Source organism: Eptesicus fuscus, chromosome 4 (assembly GCF_027574615.1).
Source record: "Eptesicus fuscus isolate TK198812 chromosome 4, DD_ASM_mEF_20220401, whole genome shotgun sequence".
In the NCBI taxonomy this organism is placed as follows: Eukaryota; Metazoa; Chordata; class Mammalia; order Chiroptera; family Vespertilionidae; genus Eptesicus; species Eptesicus fuscus.
Genome location: NC_072476.1, coordinates 98,093,489 through 98,111,613, shown reverse-complemented (window position 1 = coordinate 98,111,613; position 18,125 = coordinate 98,093,489). Strand labels below are relative to the sequence as shown.

Sequence of the window (18,125 nt, the reverse complement as noted above, 5' to 3'; positions counted from 1 at the left end):
TAAATATATACTTTTGTAAAAAGGAAAAAAATTACAGTTATTGTCTGGCTAATTTTATCATTAGTCTGGGTTGAAATCCAGAGGAAAATAATACTGCTTCAGTATTCCCTGTTGAGTTTCTAAGGACAGTAATATACATCTAATTGTTCCCATTTTAATGTCATTTTACTTTAGTAAAAGCATGCCTAATTCTTGGCTTGTAGTGAAACAAAAACAGAATTCTCATGGAGTAGAAGGAACTGGAGTAAATAAATCTGTGTGTATATTACAGAAATGTATTCATGAAATAGTATTCAGGTGTCTGGTACTTAGAGGCTCACTGGCCTGTTTTGGTTCAAACTGAACCTGCCTCCTCCAGTAGCGCAGGGAGCCGCCAGAGCGGGGCTCACGGAGGAAAGTGCCCCCTCTGTCCTGTGGTTTCCCTGGGCCGGATGGAGCCCCTCCCCCTCAGATGCTCTGGGAGAAGGGAGTGTGCTGGCTAAGACTCGGGTAGAAATGATCAAATAAAGCGGAGGGTATTGTTTTCCAGAAATGAAAACAGAAAGTGAAGAAATCAGAGGTAAGAAAGAACTCTGAAGTTTGAAGCCCTATATATTTTACATATGAATATAAAAGTCCACCAGTCCTAATTTTTCCAAAGAGAACATTCTCTTAAATGAATATTTTAAAACTTTCCATTTGGGGGAGTTTCTGTCCCTTTGTCTCCTGCACTGGGCTAGCCACCTGCTCAGCTTCCACTCCATCCTCGGTGGTGGGTACAATTCACTAGCTTTGAGGACCCAACCCTGGCAGCGGTGGGGGTGAAATTCACTAGCTGTGAGTACCTAGCCCCGGGGGGAGAGTAGGGTGCAGTTCACTAGCTGACAGGACCCAGCCCTGAGGGGTGGTGGAGGCAAACCAGCCCAGAGCTGAGCTGCTACCGGTGGGAGACCCCACTCAGCAGATGGAGATTCATGGAATAAATGCGTATGGAAATCAATCTGCTAATTAATGATCCAAGCTCCTCCTTTAAAGCTTATATATTACTCACTCTTCCCTCACCTGCTTGCCTCAGTTTTGCAAACAGCGGACCCAGCCTCCTTTCATCAGGACCCAGCCACACTTTTAGGAAAAGTCACCAGTCTGCTGCGCGTCAGAATCCCGTCCTGAAGCCGGCTCCCGGTTTGAATTCAGGGAGCAGCATTGCGTTCTCTCACACTCGCCTGTTTACCCTCTGTCTAGCCAGATGCTGGGTGTTCACACATTTTGGTCCTTGAGCATTTAAAGCATCAGACTCGGAACTGGCTGCTCTGATCTCGCTGGAGCCCAGGACCCACCTTCTGTGGTCCTTCATGACGGTCGGGCTCTGTGCTAGACTGGTCCCCCGGTGCTGCCACCCCAAACTGTATCTTTCAGGATGGTAATAGGGGTGTGTGAGTGGGGGGATGGTCGTGGTGGAATATAGCTGAATAGTCGGAGAAGTTTTTAAACAACAGGCCAGCTACCTGCCATGGGCATAATTCGCATGATCTCTTTTATAGATGTCTAAAAGGTTCTATTCTGTAGGTACCTGTTGAACTTCGACACCGGACTTGACCCCGACATACTTTTTCTCTGTGGAAGACCTGCTGACACCCTCCTTCTTGGCTCCCTGAACAGGATTGCTCTCGGGTGGCACCCGGGTTCCGATCCTTCGGGTGATGAGCCTTTCAGAAAGCATTCAGGGCATAGGGCTTGCCCATTGGAGCGTAGGGGTGCCATCTCACAAGTAAAAGACAAAAGTTATGCTTGCTCCAAAGTCCCCGCCAAACCATGGCCGGGTCTGTTTCTGTCTTTGGGATAGTTTAACCAGGGAGGTTAGATATGCAGAATCCTCCCGCACGGCTCCCACATGGCAGGCCAACCTTTTCTATGCGTTTAGAACCTGGCCACATCTCAGGTATGTGTAATCACGTACCCTCTCACAATACGTTAAGAAATTATAAGTAGCTCTAGCCAGTTTGGCTCAGTGGACAGAGCGTCGACCTGCAGGCGGAAGGGTCCCGGGTTCAATTCCGGTCAAGAGCACGTGCCTGGGTTGCGGGCTTGATCCCTGGTAGGGGGCGTACAGGAGACAGCCCATCGATGATTCTCTCTCATCGTTGTTGTTTCTCTCTCTCTCTCCCTCTCCCTTCCTCTCTGAAATCAATAAAAATATTTTAAAAAAGAAATTATAAGTAAACTGCTTTTACTATAGGCATATGTAAAAGCTCTTGAATGTTTCTCTTTATTGGTTGCTTCAAAATTGGAGTTGACTGTGTTTCAGTAGTCATTTGGATACACTGACATACTAGTCTGACCCTTCTGCTTGCTGTGAAGTATCGTATAACTAAAACTGTCCCTGTTACATCGGAAGCGTTTTAGCCTCTTAGGAATATGTTGTAACTCTGCTTTGTTTGGGGCGTGCCATAGTGACCCGTGTGCAGCAGCCATTAATTAGTGACTTGACCTGGTGATTTATTAATGATGCTGGTTAACCTCAGTCAACTCATAATTGAAAAAGGTTTATAGTAACTTAATAATTGGTGTTAAATGCAATAATCAAAGAGGAGAGAGTGAAATGGAGATCAGGAATAGTTAGACTCATTCAACCTGACCCAATTGACATTTATAGAACACCCCACCCCAGAAGTACTTAAAAATGTGCCTAGTGAGTCATGCCTGCATCTCTGCAGAGGGGGAGCGGTGGAAAGTAAGTTATAACACTTCCTTTGCCTTGAGGATGGGAGGCGGGCGCCCCACAGCGGGGTGATGAGATGCTCCCCGTGTGTGTGTGTTGGTTTAGTCATGTTTGAAGCCATCAGAAACCACCTCCTGTTCGATGACACTTAATGCCGTATTGTTACTCTCAATTCCTAAGATTTGCTTGCAGCTATTTTTCTGAGCCAGTACATTAATGTGGTAAAGGGATTTTTATAAACAGTTATTTGGATGACTTGTCTATTTTAAGTTTCTAAAAAGTCCTAAGTACTTGGGAGGGCAGGTCAGTTACCCCATTTTACCAGTCACCCTCGGCATCCCTGGTAAGTGTAAACGAGGTGAAGCCTGGGGAAATGTGTCCATGTCTCCTTGGCCTGACGGAGTTAGCATCCCTAATTGGGCCTCTGCCGCTTGCCTTTGACACTCAGCGTGATGCATGCTGATAGGATCTCCCTAGGACATTTGGCAGTGGTTTCTCAGCTATTGATGAATCCTGGGGAAGTGGGGGTGCCCGTGGAAAAAACTGAGGAGAAACAGGAATGGCAGTCAGCAGCCTGGCTCTGCAGCCTGAGGCTGACACTCTTGTTTAACTTGCAAAGTGGGAGAGGCTGGCGTGATCCCCGCCTCCCTCAGCCCACCCTTAGGTTCCGGGCACAGCCTAGGAGTTTAGAGGCCTTCACTGGGCCTTCTTTTAATCCTGTGTGTATTTGCTTTTGAAAAGGTAGAAAAAATGGGCCTGTGCTCTTTCTGGTGTTAGGTAAATGATTTCAGATATTTCACCATTAGCATTTAAAAATCTTTATTTTTTAATTACAGTTTACATTCAGTATTATTTTGTATTAGACAATCATATATGTTACAGAGTGCTCCCCCCGAGTTTCAAGTACCCACTTGGCACCATACATAGTTACCACACGATTACTGACTATATTCCCTGTGCTGTACTGTACATCCCCATGACTGTTGTATAACTACCAGTTTGTACTTTTTTATCTCTTTACCTTAGTCACCTATTCCGCAACGTCCCCCCTCCCTACCCCCCCGCAGCCATCTGTTCTCTGTGTCTGTGAGTCTGTTTCAATTTTGCTTTGTCTTGTTTATTTTGCTCTTTAGATTTCTTATATAAGTGAAAACATACGGTATTTGTCTGACGGATTTCACATATCATAATACCCTCATACCCTCTTGGTTCATACTATCTCAAATGGTAAGATTTCATTCTTTTTTTGTGTCCAGTATTCCCTTGTATATACAGGGTGGGGCGAAAATAGGTTTATAGTTATGAGTACACAAAACACAGAGTTTATTCTTGACGTAGTATTTATAATTATTGCACTATTTTTCCATATGAGCAACTATAAACCTACCTTTGCCCACCCTCTATGTACCACAGCTCTTTTATCTTCTTTACTATTGATGGCCAATTCGGCTGCTTCCCTATAACATGGCAGTTAATACAGGGGTACATATATTCTTTGGAATTAGTGTTTGGGTTTCTTCGGATATGTCCCAGAAGTGGAAGGGCTGGGTCATAAGACAGTTCCACTTTTAATTTTTTGAGGAACCTTCACACTGTTTTTCATGGTGATGGCACCAATTTGCATTCCTGTCAACTGTGCACTAGGGGTCCCTTTTCTCCACATCCTCACCAACATTGTTTGTTGATTTATTGATGGTAGCCATTCTGACAAGTGTGAGGTGATATATGTTGTGGTTTTAATTTGCATTTCTCTGATGATTAGTGATGTTGAGCATCCGTTCATATGTCTATTGGCCAACTGTGTATCCTCTTTGGAGAAATGTCTATTCAGGTCCTCTCCCATATATATATTTTTTAAAATATATTTTATTGACTTTTTACAGAGAGGAAGGGAGAGGGATAGAGAGCTAGAAACATCGATGAGAGAGAAACATCGACCAGCTGCCTCCTGCACACCCCCCACCGGGGATGTGCCCGCAACCAATGTACATGCCCTTGACCGGAATCGAACCTGGGACCCCTCAGTCCGCAGACCGATGCTCCATCTACTGAGCCAAACCGGTTTCGGCATCCTCTCCCATATTTTATTGGGATTTTTTTTTTTAAGCTGTTGAGTTGTGTGAGGTCTTTATAAATTTTGGATATTAACTCCCTCTCGAATGTGTCATTGGTGAGTATCTTCTCCCGTTCAGTAGGTTTTCTTTTTCATTTGTTGATGGTTTCCTTTGCTGTGCAAAACCTTTTCAGTTTGGTGTAGTCCTGTTTGTTTGATTCTTGTTTGCTTGTTTCTTTTGCCTGAAGAGATATATCAGGAAAAAACGTTGCTAAGAGAGACGTCAGGGATGAGCTGCCTGGGCTTTCTTTAAGGAGTTTTCCAGTTTCGAGTCTTACATTTAACGCCGTTAATCTATTTGGAGTGTATTCTTGTATGCGGTGTAAGAAGAGGGGTAAAGACAGTTGTTCAGTAAGTAGTGTTGGGAAAATTGGACAGATATATGCAAAATAATGAAACATTAGCAGTTGAGTGAAAGAGGAAAGCAGGAGGGCTGGCCGGCTTGGGAGAGTTGCACCGCGGTCCTGCGGAGGCTGGAGGCTGGCACAGCAGGGCCGTTAGAAATGTGAATGTAGCGTTGGAGTGGGAAAACAGCCGGCATGCCCAGCACAGTAATGCAGGCAGCGCTGCTCCAGGCGCACTCCTAGACCTGGCCCCAGAGGCACCCGAGGCCATCATTTCAGGGGCAGGTTCCCGGGCCCAGCCCCCGCTCTGCCAGAACCTAAACCAGGGGTGGATTCTAGGAATCCAGTTTGAGAACTCATAGGAGAGCCATTTGAGATGGCGATTCAACCAGGTTCTTAGAATGTCTCTCGTACCCTTATTTCAAACCTTGTTAAAAAATAGCCACTTCTGACTATGCATCGCCATTGATAGATATCACCTTTTTTTTTTAACCTTCCAAGTACATGAGCAACGTGGACTCGTGGTGTAAGGCCTGCGGAGAGGTGGACCTGCCCTCGGAGCTGCAGGACCTGGAGGACGCCATCCACCACCACCAGGGCATATACGAGCACATCACCCTGGCGTATTCCGAGGTAGGCGGGCCTCTACTACGTTTGCAGAGCAATGTTATTTCTGTGTCATAGCACGAAAGCTAGGAAAAAAGGAAGTTTGGGCTAGCCTAAAAAAAACTTTGGATTTTTGAGTGAAACATCAGTTTTATTGTAACTTTTGAACTTGTGTAGGGGGTGAACGCTAGTAAGGAAAAGAGGGTGGTGATGGTTGGCAGTGAGCAAACTTTTCTCAGTTTGTGGGTGTCCTTTAGAGGGCTTAGGTTTTCATCTGCTAACGTCTCTGAAATCCCAGTCTTCTTGTCTACATGTATTCAGGAAACACGTATTTGCATGCTCTTCAGTCTGCTCAAACTCCAGTTAGTCTCCCTGAATGAACTTTCCAGAAAAGGGCAAACCCGACGCAGCCTCATGCTCTGCCTTGCAAAGCACACACTTATTTTTTTCAAATATGCAAAGCTGCTCGCTGTTGTAGAAATCTCAGGGTAGTGTTTTCTTTGTTATTTTAGGGTAAATTATTTCATGTAATTACCCTGGTTTATTTCTGCCACCTTCCTCTGTGCCAGGCTTTGTTGTAAGGACTTCATATATTACTGCTCACAAGTCTGGGGCATGTACTGTATCATCCCTGCTGTTACAAATGAGGAAACTGAGGCTCAGCGAGGAAGTGACAGGTCAAGAGCTGTAGGAGGTGGAGCCAGAACGTGAGCCCTGACAGGCCGGCTTCACGTTCTCGACTGCCTTCTGTCATCTCATGTTAGGTGCAATGACGATGATAACTACAGACGGGTCAAGGCGTGTCACTTGTGGGTTGTTGTTTTTTTATGTTTTTATTGATTTCAGAGAGTGGAAGGGAGAGGAAGAGAGCTATAGAAACATCAGTGATGAGAGAGAATCATTGATTGTCTGCCTCCTGCACGCCCCCTACTGGGGATTGAGCCTGCAACCCAGGCATGTGCCTTGACTGGGAATCAAAACATGACCTCCTGGTGCACGGGGTAACGCTCAACCACTGAGCCACACTGTCCGGGCAGAGGACTGGGCACAGAGTAGATGTCTAGTAAATCTTTAAACCCAAGTCTTCCTTGATGTGAACACATCCACTGTGAAAGTCTGGGAAGAAACTGGCCTTTGGTTTTGAGTCTGGCACTTCCTGCTTCCCCAAGAGGCTGCCACTCTCCTGTCCTAGGCCCAGGTCTCCTGGCCCCCGAGTGCCTAAGGGTGAATCAGATGTTTGCTTTGGAATGTGGTCAAACCTCCTTCCCCTGGAAGTTGATATCTACATGCTTGTTTCTCTTGCTCCCTTTGTGCCTAACAAGATCCCTTTATCTCTCAGCACTATTTTACGCTGTCCATGGAATTAAGAATAGTTACCACTATATATGCTTCTTAACTTTACATCCAGGGTTTATTAGCTAGCTTGATTATCTAGTTTGTTAGGAACTATATCATAAGTGATAGCCTTTCTATAGTAAAAATGAGAATTGAACAGATCTGTAATTTTGTATTGCACTGATTCATGAAGATTTTGTGTCAAATGCATTAAGTTCTTTCCTGCGTGTACCGTCTCTGTGCATCGTCTAATTTCGACCTGTAACATAGAAAGTGAATGACCTGTTAGCCACCGTGGAAGGGGGTCTTCCAAGGAGCTGGTTTTGATTCCAGTGATCGGTTCCTGCCTCTGTGGGACTGAGGAGCTCACACACAAGGGGGCCGGGTTGGCAGGAGCCGGGCTGCAGCCTTTGCCTGCGTGACTTCCTCACCATCAGTGTGACCCGACCATGTCATGCTCTGGCCCAGCTGCCGGTTCAGCCTGCCTGTTGCCCTGGGTACTGCTAGCAAAGCACAGAGTTTTCTCACTGTTACCACTGCATTCTATGAAAAAGGGCATCTTGACATGGGAACTGTGTTTACCTGTGGTGCAGATTCATTAGCTTTCAAGTTGGCACTAATAATTTAATGGCAAGTAAACAGCTTCTCAAGCTGGGGTCTTAAACCACAGATTTTTAGTCTAAATACTTGTTTGCAGCTTCCTTATACACTCCAGGAGATAGTCATTTGAACCAGGTAAATGGAAAGACACTCTCTCTCTTCCTCTCTGAAATAAATAAAAATATATTTTAAAAAAGAGAAAAATTTGTCCTCGATGAGCATTTTGTGAAGAGATATACTGATATAACAGTATCTGTTCCTCATCAGACTTCTCGGGGCCTCCGCCCACATCCTCTGGTGACTCCTGCCGTGCCGGGGGCCACTGTGGTGGCTGTCCGACAATGGCACTTAATCCATCACTCCTTCTGTATTCACTAGGCGGCCTTTTCTGCTTAAGGAAGAGCTTTATTCATTCACTCATTCATTCATTCGGTATGGATTTATAAAATCTTTTTATATTCAATGGGCTATAACCCAGTACTCTATTTTGATGCCTAAATTGTCCACATTTGGCTAGCAGGAGTCCCTTTTTGTGTGTTTTTGATACATCCTTATCATTACTTGAGCATTACTTTCTGGCACACCAAGATGGTCCCCGACTCATCTTGTCCTTTCCCTGCATCGTCCCTGAAGTCAACCATCTCACCAGGAAGCTCTGGTCCCTGTGCTGGTGTGTGGTATTTAGAAACTAGGATCCGGGTGCGTGAGAGGGCTTGTCTACCTGCGGGAGTCAGTGCTTCTAGGGCCTCTGAGCAGTCAGTCAGGAAACATGTATGTTGATATTCATCCATCCATCCATCCGTCTGTCCATCCGTCCATTCATCCTTCCATCCATCCACACACATCCACAGCTACTGCCGCATCTACCTGTGTCTATCTCTACTTTAAAACTGTGTGTTTTTACTGGTGCTTCCATTTCTGATCCGATCCTCAGCATTCTCTCCAGCATTCCCCATCTGTTTATACATTCCTCCCAGACAGCAACGAAACCGGCTCCCTCCGTGTATGAACTCATTTGTTTACTCAGTGCATTTGCTCAACCTCCCAACCTTCTGCCTGGCCTCTATGAGCCCCTTACCCTGCCCACCCACTTCCTCAGAACGCCTGGCACCATGTCCTCCATGCCAGGAGGGGAGGGGAAGAAAGATGGGAAGGAAGGGCTGTCATGCTTTTTAAGTGTTTTTGTTTTTGTTTTTTCTTTCCTAAATTAGTGGTTTTCTAACGTGGGTGTTCTGGTTAAAAGTGCAGTTTCTCATAAGACACCCCCCTTCCCCATGAATCTCCATGTTCAATGGGCTCTTTTAGTGATTCAGCGACTGATGCAGATGCTTCGCAGACCACACACTGAGACAGCCTTCCCTGTTCCAAAGGCGGTGGGTCTGCTCAGGGGACATCCTTCCACGGGGAGCTTCCTTCGCCTGCTGTGGTGCAGGGTCATTAAGAGTGGGAGTTCTACAAGCAAGCCTTGCTCTTCCTTTTTCTGTTCTCTTGTCCTCTCCCTCCATCCCACAATTTTTCTCTTTCAACCGTGTCTATAGTTTTCAGTATCTGACGATAAGTTTGCAGTGGGAAACCTTCCCACCACTTTTTTCCCAGGACACAAACGCCTGCTTTTTTGTGTTTTAATTAGACCTGTCCCACGTTGTTCCCGTTTGTGTTTTAGCAACAGGAGCATACCTGTGCCTGGTAAACACCCCTTGCTGCAGCTCGCCAGGTTTGGGCTCATGTCTGATGGAGTTGACCACAGGAGAGTGAAGCCATAGAAACATCTGGGCTAAGCTGTAGTTTTAGAAACAGCATGTAGAGTGGTTATTTTTAACATTTTATTTTAAGCAAGCAAACTCATCAACTACTTTCTCAGCAAACTGAATTCAGACAAATGACTATCTCATATGCCCATGCCATCCTGGCAACCTGAACATCAAGCATCGGGATTGTGAGGTGAGACCGTGTGGACGGAGTCCACGCACCTGCCAAAGGTCCCGGCTGCAGCGCGGCCGGCGGTTCCTCGCGGAGAAAGGTGAAGTGCCACATGTCGGGCCCGCACCGATCCAGTGTGACTCCAGGGTTTAGTTTCTGCATCACTTTTCCTCGATTTCACCAATATGCTGACCTATTGCACACTTCAGCGGGCTTCGTGGAAATGGCTGATTTGCTGCCTGCAAAGCTGGTCGAGCTCCTTTTTGAAGGCACTGGATACATGGGTGACGTTGTGATTTGTGTTACTGGCACGGGAGAAAAACAGACAGTAAAGTGAGTCCTCTGGCTAGCACCCCTGCCGAGATCACGTGTCCGCGGTGTGTGTAGAAGCTTGTCTGCCGTGCTGCAGAGGAACGCCAGGAAGCTGTTGATTCTGAGCCTCATTAAGCATTGCAGCATCGCTGGAGGTGTGCAGGTGCTGCCGTCAACGTTTGGCAGCGCATCAGAGTCAACGGGCCGCACGGCAGTCCTCCTCCTTCCCCCAAATCAACTTGCAAGGGCTTGAAATACAGGAGCGGAAAAGGTCACGCCCACGCGGAATCTACAGAACACACGTGTTCTCTGCGTGAATCTGACTTACTAACTGGTCTACCCCAGCAGTTTCTGGTCTCTGTCTTGTTTTAGTTTTTCCTTTCTGCTAATCCCAGGTCGGGGTGTCAGAGTCAAACACAGTTAGATTGACCTGGTTTTGAGTAAGAAACTAATCATCTAAAAGAAATAGGACAGCCCTCCACTAGCTGATGTCTAAGAACTCACCGGGGAAAGAACCGTCTCAGAACCGTCTCAGCGGGCCGAGAGCTCTGAAGGGGAGCAGGCTGCCTTCCCTCCCTCAGACGGCCTTCCCGAGGCTGGGAGAAGACCTTGGCATAGGGGACCTTCCAGAAGGTCACTGGCCCGTGCTACTGGTAGGAGCTTCCTCGTGTAGCCCTGTTTTACGACAGGTTTGACCTCCTCACACAAAGGCAAAGTGTGCCCCTGTTTGGCTGAGGAGCGTCACTCTCAGCTACAAAATAAGCCTGAGAGTCGCACGCCGACATCCTCATCACTCTTCCCTGCTCTGCTAAAACGGTTTTGGAGAATATTTACATAAGAGTTCGAAAGGTTAGTGGTGGCTGTGAAAGCATTTCCAGGCTTAGCACGGAGGTCTGTGCTCCGCAGGCCACAGCGAGCCAGCCCTGCAAGAGAATCGAAACAGATGGTGTTGGTTTGGCCAACGCACATGGTGCAGTTTACTTCAGGAACGTTTGGAAGGACCACTGTTTCTTTATGACAGGCTTTGTCTAGTTACTTCTAACCATGCCTTTATGTATTTTGTGTATTTTGCCTGTCTGGGTTATATCTCTGGAAGAATATTTCCTACACTTTAAATGTATAAAAAATTTACATCCAGAGAGAGGAAGGGAGAGGGAGTGGGAGAGAGAGCTAGAAACATCAGTGATGAGAGAGAGAATCATTGATTGGCTACTTCCTGTACGCCTCTCCTGGGGATTGAGTCCACAACCTGGGCTTGTGCTCTGATCAGGAATCGAACCCTGACCTCCTGGTTCATAGGTTGACGCTCAACCACTGAACCACATGGCTGTGGCATTTCCTACACTTTTAGATCTAAAACACCACATTTGGACCTGACTGACATGTCATAGGTCATAGTTGGTCTTTGGGTGGTGTTTCTCCAAACTTAAGCAATAATCTCCAAGTACTGTTCTCTTAGCTCAGAGCAACATTCTTACTTAGTGCAAGTGAAGAATATTCCTTCCAGAGACTCTTACTTAGCTCCAGTCTGATTTAATGGGAAACGTATTGATCCAAGGACCAGAAATAAGGATAGGAAGTCTCTGAAGTTTGGTGACTGTTTTTAGGGTGACATACAGGAATTCAAGCAAGAAATTTTAGGTGTGGTTGTGATTAAAAGTAAATATTCAAGAACCAGACTTTTGTTCTATGTTTTAAACAGTTAAGTTTCCACTTAAATATTAGGAACAAACATACCTTTGATATAGTAAACTTTAATCCCTTTCACTTTAGTTAGTACTTCCATTTTCTTAAGTCATTTAGGTATTCAAGCATATTAGTTCATCCTATATAATAAAGAGGTGATATGCAAATTGACCCTCATGCCCTCACAAGATGGCTGCCTATGACCAGGTCGGCAGGGGGGTTAGTGAGGGATGACCAAACGACTGAACAGCAGGCTGCGTGGGGTGACCAGGCCGGCAGGGGGGTTAGTGAGGGACGACCAAACGACTGAACAGCAGGCTGTGTGGGGCGACCAGGTCGGCAGGGCGGTGCAGTTGGGGGCGACCAGGTCGGCATTGGGGGGCAGTTGGGGGTGACCAGGCTGGCAGGGAGGGGCAGTTAGGGGAGACCAGGCCGGCAGGGGGGGCTGCAGTTGGGGGCGACCAGGGCAGCTGGGGGGGCAGTTGGGGGCAATTGGGCTGGCAAGAGGGCAGTGAGGGGCGACCAGGCCAGCAGAGGGGGGGCAGTTGGGGGCAACTAGGCCGGCAGGGGTGGCAGTAAGGGGTGACCAGGCCGGCAGGTGGGGGGACAGTTAGGAGTGACCAGGCCAGCAGGGAGGGGGCAGTTGAGGGTGACCTGGCCAGCAGCAGGGGATAGTTAGGGGTGACCAGGCCAGCAGGGGGGGCAGTTAGGGGCGATCAGGCCGGCACGCAGAGGCAGTGAGGGGTGACCAGGCAGGCAGGCAGGTGAGCGATTAGGAGCCAGCGGTCCAGGATTGTGAGAGGGATGTCCGAATGCCGGTTTAGGCCTGATCCCCGGGATGGGGCCTAAACTGGCATTTGGACATCCCACAAGGGGTCCCAGATGGAGAGGGTGCAGGCTGGACTGAGGGGACCCCCCCCCCCGATGCACGAATTTCGTGCACTGGGCCTCTAGTAAACAGGTCATAAAAAGTTATCTCTGTTAATAACTCTTATTATGAGCAAGGCCCCTAATTTAAATTATTTAAGGGAGAGGTAGAAATTTCTTGTGAGCCTTCAGGGTCTCGATTGTCTTCAACTCAAAATAATTCACATGCCAAATGGCACATCCTGGGGAGACCTGTCCTGAACCCCTTCAATTACAACTGACATTAAAAGACCTGTTATTTTTCTCCAGTTTGTACTATGCTTTTAAAAATATACATATTTTTATTGATTTCAGAGAGGAAGGGAGAGGGAGGGAGGGATACAAACATCAGTGATGAGAAAGGATCATCGATCGGCTACCCGTGCACTGGGCCTCTAGTATCTTTATAAAATGTTAATCTTTGTAAAATGTAACTTCTGTGGCCATTCAAGCCCGGAGCACTGTGTTCAACACAGAGCAGAACCTCAAACAATGAGCCACTTTGATCTGTTCAAAAATTACAGAAGATTAAGTGCTGCTTTTTGATAATAAAGATTGATTTTCTTTTTTGCAGCTACTGTCCCTTTGGGGGATAGGGTTTGACTGCCTAAAGGCTGGAAACTCATTTTTAGACAAAAGGTATAACTTAAGCAAATTAATTCATCTGGTTCTATAGCTAAGAAATCAAAACTGTATCACATACCATAAACTTAGATGTGTTATTTGTTTTAATACTTGAATTGTATATGAATATTTTGTCTTCTATATACTTTTCAATCTCTTCTTTCATTAATTTTCTGGTTATTCTGTACCATTTTAAAATGTCTTTTTATAAAATAGGACATTAGTTTTCATAAAATTCTAGCATTTCCCCCCCCCCCCCCTACATACTACTATTGCTCTTACAAAAACAAAGATATTTTGCTAAATATATGAAATCCTTTATGCGCTTGAAAAATACCTTTTAAGTTGACAAATCTATGGAATGAAATAGGATTGCTTCTGAAAGGTTTTGGGGGAAATGCGGGACCTGAGCGTGCCTTCGGCATTGCAGGCTGTCTGGTCCTAGTGGATGCAGAAGTGTTTTGTTGCCCAGAGTCTTTCCTGCTACTTCTGCTGCCATCTCTGCTGCCATCTCTGCCACCGAGTGACAGCCAGCAGTGGCACCAAGAGACACTTTAACCCCTGTTTTGGAATTCCCAGAAGGCAAAGCTTTGCTTAATGAGTTGTCTTATGTTTAGGTATTTGTGTGTTCCGCACTCAGCCATTCCTCACCACCCTCCTCCATGAGCAAGCCTGGTTTTCTCAACCCAGTACTAGTGTCTGCTCTCGAGCTGTTACAAAGACACCCGCGCAACGGCAGTCATTGGAATATTCTTGCTCAGATTACTCTTTCCCTCTCAGTGGTAGAATATTAATGGTGTCGCATGGATATCTTTGGAGACTTGGTGAAGGCAGGAAAACCTCTTGTATTGCTGGTTTAAGATCCAAAGCAATGGCTTAAGATAGAGGTTTGCCTTCTGCCCGTGTAGAAGTCCCAAGGCTGGCATTCCAGGGCTGGTGTGGTGGTTCTGTTAGTAAGAGGCTCTCTGCACCCGTTTGTCTTTTTGTTTTGCTCTTTTAGCAAGTTGGCTGTCATCCTTAAGGTTACCTCAAGGTCATGAATGGCTGCCGAAGCTCCAGCCATCTCCACCAAGTTCTTGGCATCGGGGAGAACGAGGAAGGGGAATGAGCATGCTTAGCCTCCTATTCAGCATTTTTCTGGGAGTCCCATTCAACATGCTTACTTCTATACATTGGCCACTTCTGTAATCAAGGCTGGGAAATATAGTTTTATAGCTGGGGCATTGCTGTACCTGACTGTAGGGGTTTGGCTATGGAGGAAGTGACTTTGAGGAGCCAGCTGTCGGTTTCTGCCACACCTTCTGATCGATGTCCATCTGACATGTTCACCAAAGCATGTTTAACAAAAAGGTTATGATGCCTGCTGAAATAAATGTATGGCTAGTAATCTAGCTTTACATAAAGTTTATATATGTTCACATATATGTTACATATATGCTATAGTATAAATTAGAGACAAAAGAAAGGTGATGTATGATAAAATGTGTTTCAGTCTATAAATGCCTAAGTACATGCAACAATAGAAGAGAACAAAATGAGATATTCATGCTCTGGCCATAAATATAAAGCCATCGTGAATATGGCAACTGCAGGTGCAGACTCAGTATGAGTTAGGTTTGGTGACTCAAATACTGAGACTACTGTTACCCTGCTGATATTCTGAAATGGTAAGCAGCTCTTGTAAAGTTCCAAAGAAAAGCAAGCACTGCCTTGCTTTGATTCACATGGTAATTGTATTCCCAGAAAAATAAGGGAATGTTAGAGTAGGCAAGAAAAAGAAAAGATGTAACTTCATGTTTATATATTAAACTAGAAGCCCGGTGCACGAAATTTGTGCACGGGTGTGATCGAAGTGCGAGCATCTGGCATGGAAGGGCAGGTCCCAGCTGACCTCTGGGCCCTGGGCAGCACCTGGGCCCCCAGGCTCCCGTGCATCCCCCTCCATTGGAGTCATTGGGCCCCCGCCTGGCTCCCTTAGCACCTGGGAGCCGGGAGGCAGCCCCCCGCTGCCACTGCTGGTCGCTTTCTGCGGGGTGATCGAGACCCGCTGGCACCCACCTTGGCCTGGTGTCGCCCGCTCACCTCCACCATCCTGCCGTGGTCCTGCTCTCATCGGAGCCCATCGGGGCCCGCAGCGCCTCCACTGCTGCCCGCTGCCAGCGCCATGTCGCGGACGCCCACCATGTTCCATGCCGCCCCCTGGTGGTCAGTGCACGTCAGAGCGAGTGGTCAAACTCCTGCTCGAACTCCCAGTCGAGGGGACAATTTGCATATTAGGCTTTTATTATATAGGAGGATAGCACCTAGCTCAGGTAATCACCAAAAGCAGGACACTTCATGTTGAAGCAACACCTTGCCTCTGACTCCATCGCAGTCAGCCCCGCCCCCGGCACTCCCAGGACCTGCCCTTCTCACAGTCACTATCAGAAACGCCCCTGCAGACTCCGCGACTTCTGGGGCCGTCTCTGCTTTAGAAGACGCACATTTTCACTGTTTTGCTTTTGCACATGCCTGACCCTGCTAGTGGTTCAGTTGGTTCTTTTCCTACCTGTTTTCTTTGGTTACGTCGGCTTGGCTTGTTTTCGCTTACGAGTTGCCATCTTGATGTATTAGATCAGTTTTAATCTATGATGGGCAGCCTTCATAAGCCACAGTCAGCACTTCCAACAAAGATCTCAAAATCTGGTATGAGGAAAAAAAAGTTACATTCCAGCATGACTTACCATTTTAAAAGATTGAAAGAAGAGATTAGAAAATCCACTTGCCTGCAGGTTTTGGTAGGTAGAGGCTCCCTGTGTTAGCCTGTCCCATGCACCCACCCCTCCTCTGCCCCGAGGGCTTGCCCTGCGCCCTGTAGTGTTGTAGCCAGGCTCTGCTGCTCCTCCCCCACAGAGACCCAAGGAGGTTTCAGATTCAGCGGTGTGTGAGCTCCAAGGGCTCCCAGATGAAGCCTTACTTTAAGAAGCCCCCGGAGTCACACAGCCGGTTGCTCTACGAGTCCTTTTTGTTGTCTGATCGGACATGTTTTTCTTCCACGACATCTGGCTTGGTTTAATCATTCCTCAGTCTTAAGACTCACTTAAAAATGAAAAACACATCATGCTTTTCATATTCCACCCTCGTCTTTTCTTACTTCTTTGGTTAGCCTGAATGCTTTTCATTTCATTGTATTTCCGTTGTTCACTGCGCTAATACAGCACAGAATTCTTTTCCCAAAGCTGGTGACATTTTAATTAACATACTTCTTAAAGTCAATGAACCAGATTAAATGGCATTTTAAAATTTTCTCTTTATTTTGTGACATAAAATTGCTATCCAACTATGTAAGAAAGTTTATGTACATATTCCTTGCTTAGTGCTAAATTATTGATTTTAAAAAAACAGGTTTCAAGATTCAACATTAAAATTTGCTCTATTGTGATTTTCTCTCTAACAATTACTACTTTTAAATGTTAATTTGAGGATATCCCAGCAATGCAATTTTATATCCGCTGACTTATGTCACAAGGCAAAACACGGTGTGTATTCCTTAAGAGCAGCGTCTACAATGTTTTCTGATAACAGGTGTTCTTTTAACTCAGTGTTTTGCCAGATTTGGTTTGGTAGTGTCATTGGATAACTGGTGGAGTTGTTCTTATTTTATTTTGTTCATTATAAAATATGCCTTTGAATAAAACTGTGGCTCACGTTAGTGTGGGAGCGTGTGTACGCATCAGTGTGTGCGCACCTGCGTCGAGGACAGTGCAGCGCGGCCGGGGCAAACTGCAGTCCCGGGCAGTCACGGGTTTTCATCGCTGTCTGTTTCGGGCAGGTGAGCCAGGATGGGAAGTCGCTGCTCGACAAGCTCCAGCGGCCCCTGACTCCCGGCAGCTCCGATTCCCTGACAGCCTCTGCCAACTACTCCAAGGCCGTGCACCACGTGCTCGATGTCATCCACGAGGTGCTGCACCACCAGCGGCAGCTGGAGAACATCTGGCAGCACCGCAAGGTGCGGCTCCACCAGCGGCTGCAGCTGTGTGTTTTCCAGCAGGACGTCCAGCAGGTGAGTCGCACGCGGCGTTCCCCCTCGTAGGGGCTGATCGTGCTGAACCGAGAGTTAGGTGTGTGGGTCCTCATACTGGGCTCCGTGCTGATGGAGTGAGTAGGAGATAATGATGGGAGAAAACCAAATGCACGGGCACACACACGCAGCTTCTGAGAACGCCTGCTCAGGCGGTTTTCAGGTATGCGCGGAGCATGTGAGATGATGCTGGGCCTTCCTGGAGACTCTTGAGTTTCGTTCTTGAGACAGGGCATTCGCAGTTACAGTTATTTGTGAGAATAACGCAAAGGTGCTCATACCAGGCGTTGTTGCAGTGTAAGGTTTCTCTGCTCTTCCTCTGCTTCAGCTCTCAACTAGTCACACTTCTTTCCCACCCGGTGGCCTGTGGGGCATGGTAGGTGCTTAATAAATGGCTGCCTAATGAATGAAAAGTGGACTTTTGTGACTCTTCATTTCTAAGCAGTTGATATCCCCTTTGATGTTGTTATAAAAATAAGAGTAAGCCCCATACTGTTGATCTCCTTAGTATGGAATAAGGAAAGCTGTCCTGGTACCTGGGTTTTGAGGATTAAAACAATGGGGGATATAAAATATGACTTAGCTTTAGTGATAAATGACATACTAGTTGTGTCCTTGCTCTAAAATAGAGGGTGTGAATGAGGTGTCAACGCTGGGCTGAGGAATTCTGGGGGGTGCAGGGGAGCCCAGGCATCCAGGGGAGTTGGCAGGAAGCCACGGTGATAGACCCAACCAGCTCCCCCTGGGCGTCCAGGAGCCGTGCTGTGCTCAGACTTGCAGGAGCTCAGATTTCACTCTCCCTGCGGATCACCTGAAGGTGAGTGGGTTTCCTCCCAATGGGCTGAGAGTGTGGAGACTCTCGCGCTGTGTTCTTTGAACACACCGATTCTCCACGTTACTCAGCACCCTTCTTCGCACGAC

The 18,125-nt window shown here is 46.8% G+C and overlaps 1 protein-coding gene across 1 annotated transcript in view; it reads left to right on the top strand.

The window, feature by feature from the left end:
* The window catches only part of TRIO (trio Rho guanine nucleotide exchange factor), a 305,380-nt gene that overhangs the window by 130,101 nt on the left and 157,154 nt on the right, over positions 1-18,125 (top strand). The window contains exons 8-9 of the mRNA XM_054715266.1: positions 5,657-5,788; positions 16,956-17,186. Of these exons, the coding sequence (XP_054571241.1) occupies positions 5,657-5,788; positions 16,956-17,186 (363 nt within the window). The remainder of the gene's footprint in view (positions 1-5,656; positions 5,789-16,955; positions 17,187-18,125) is intronic.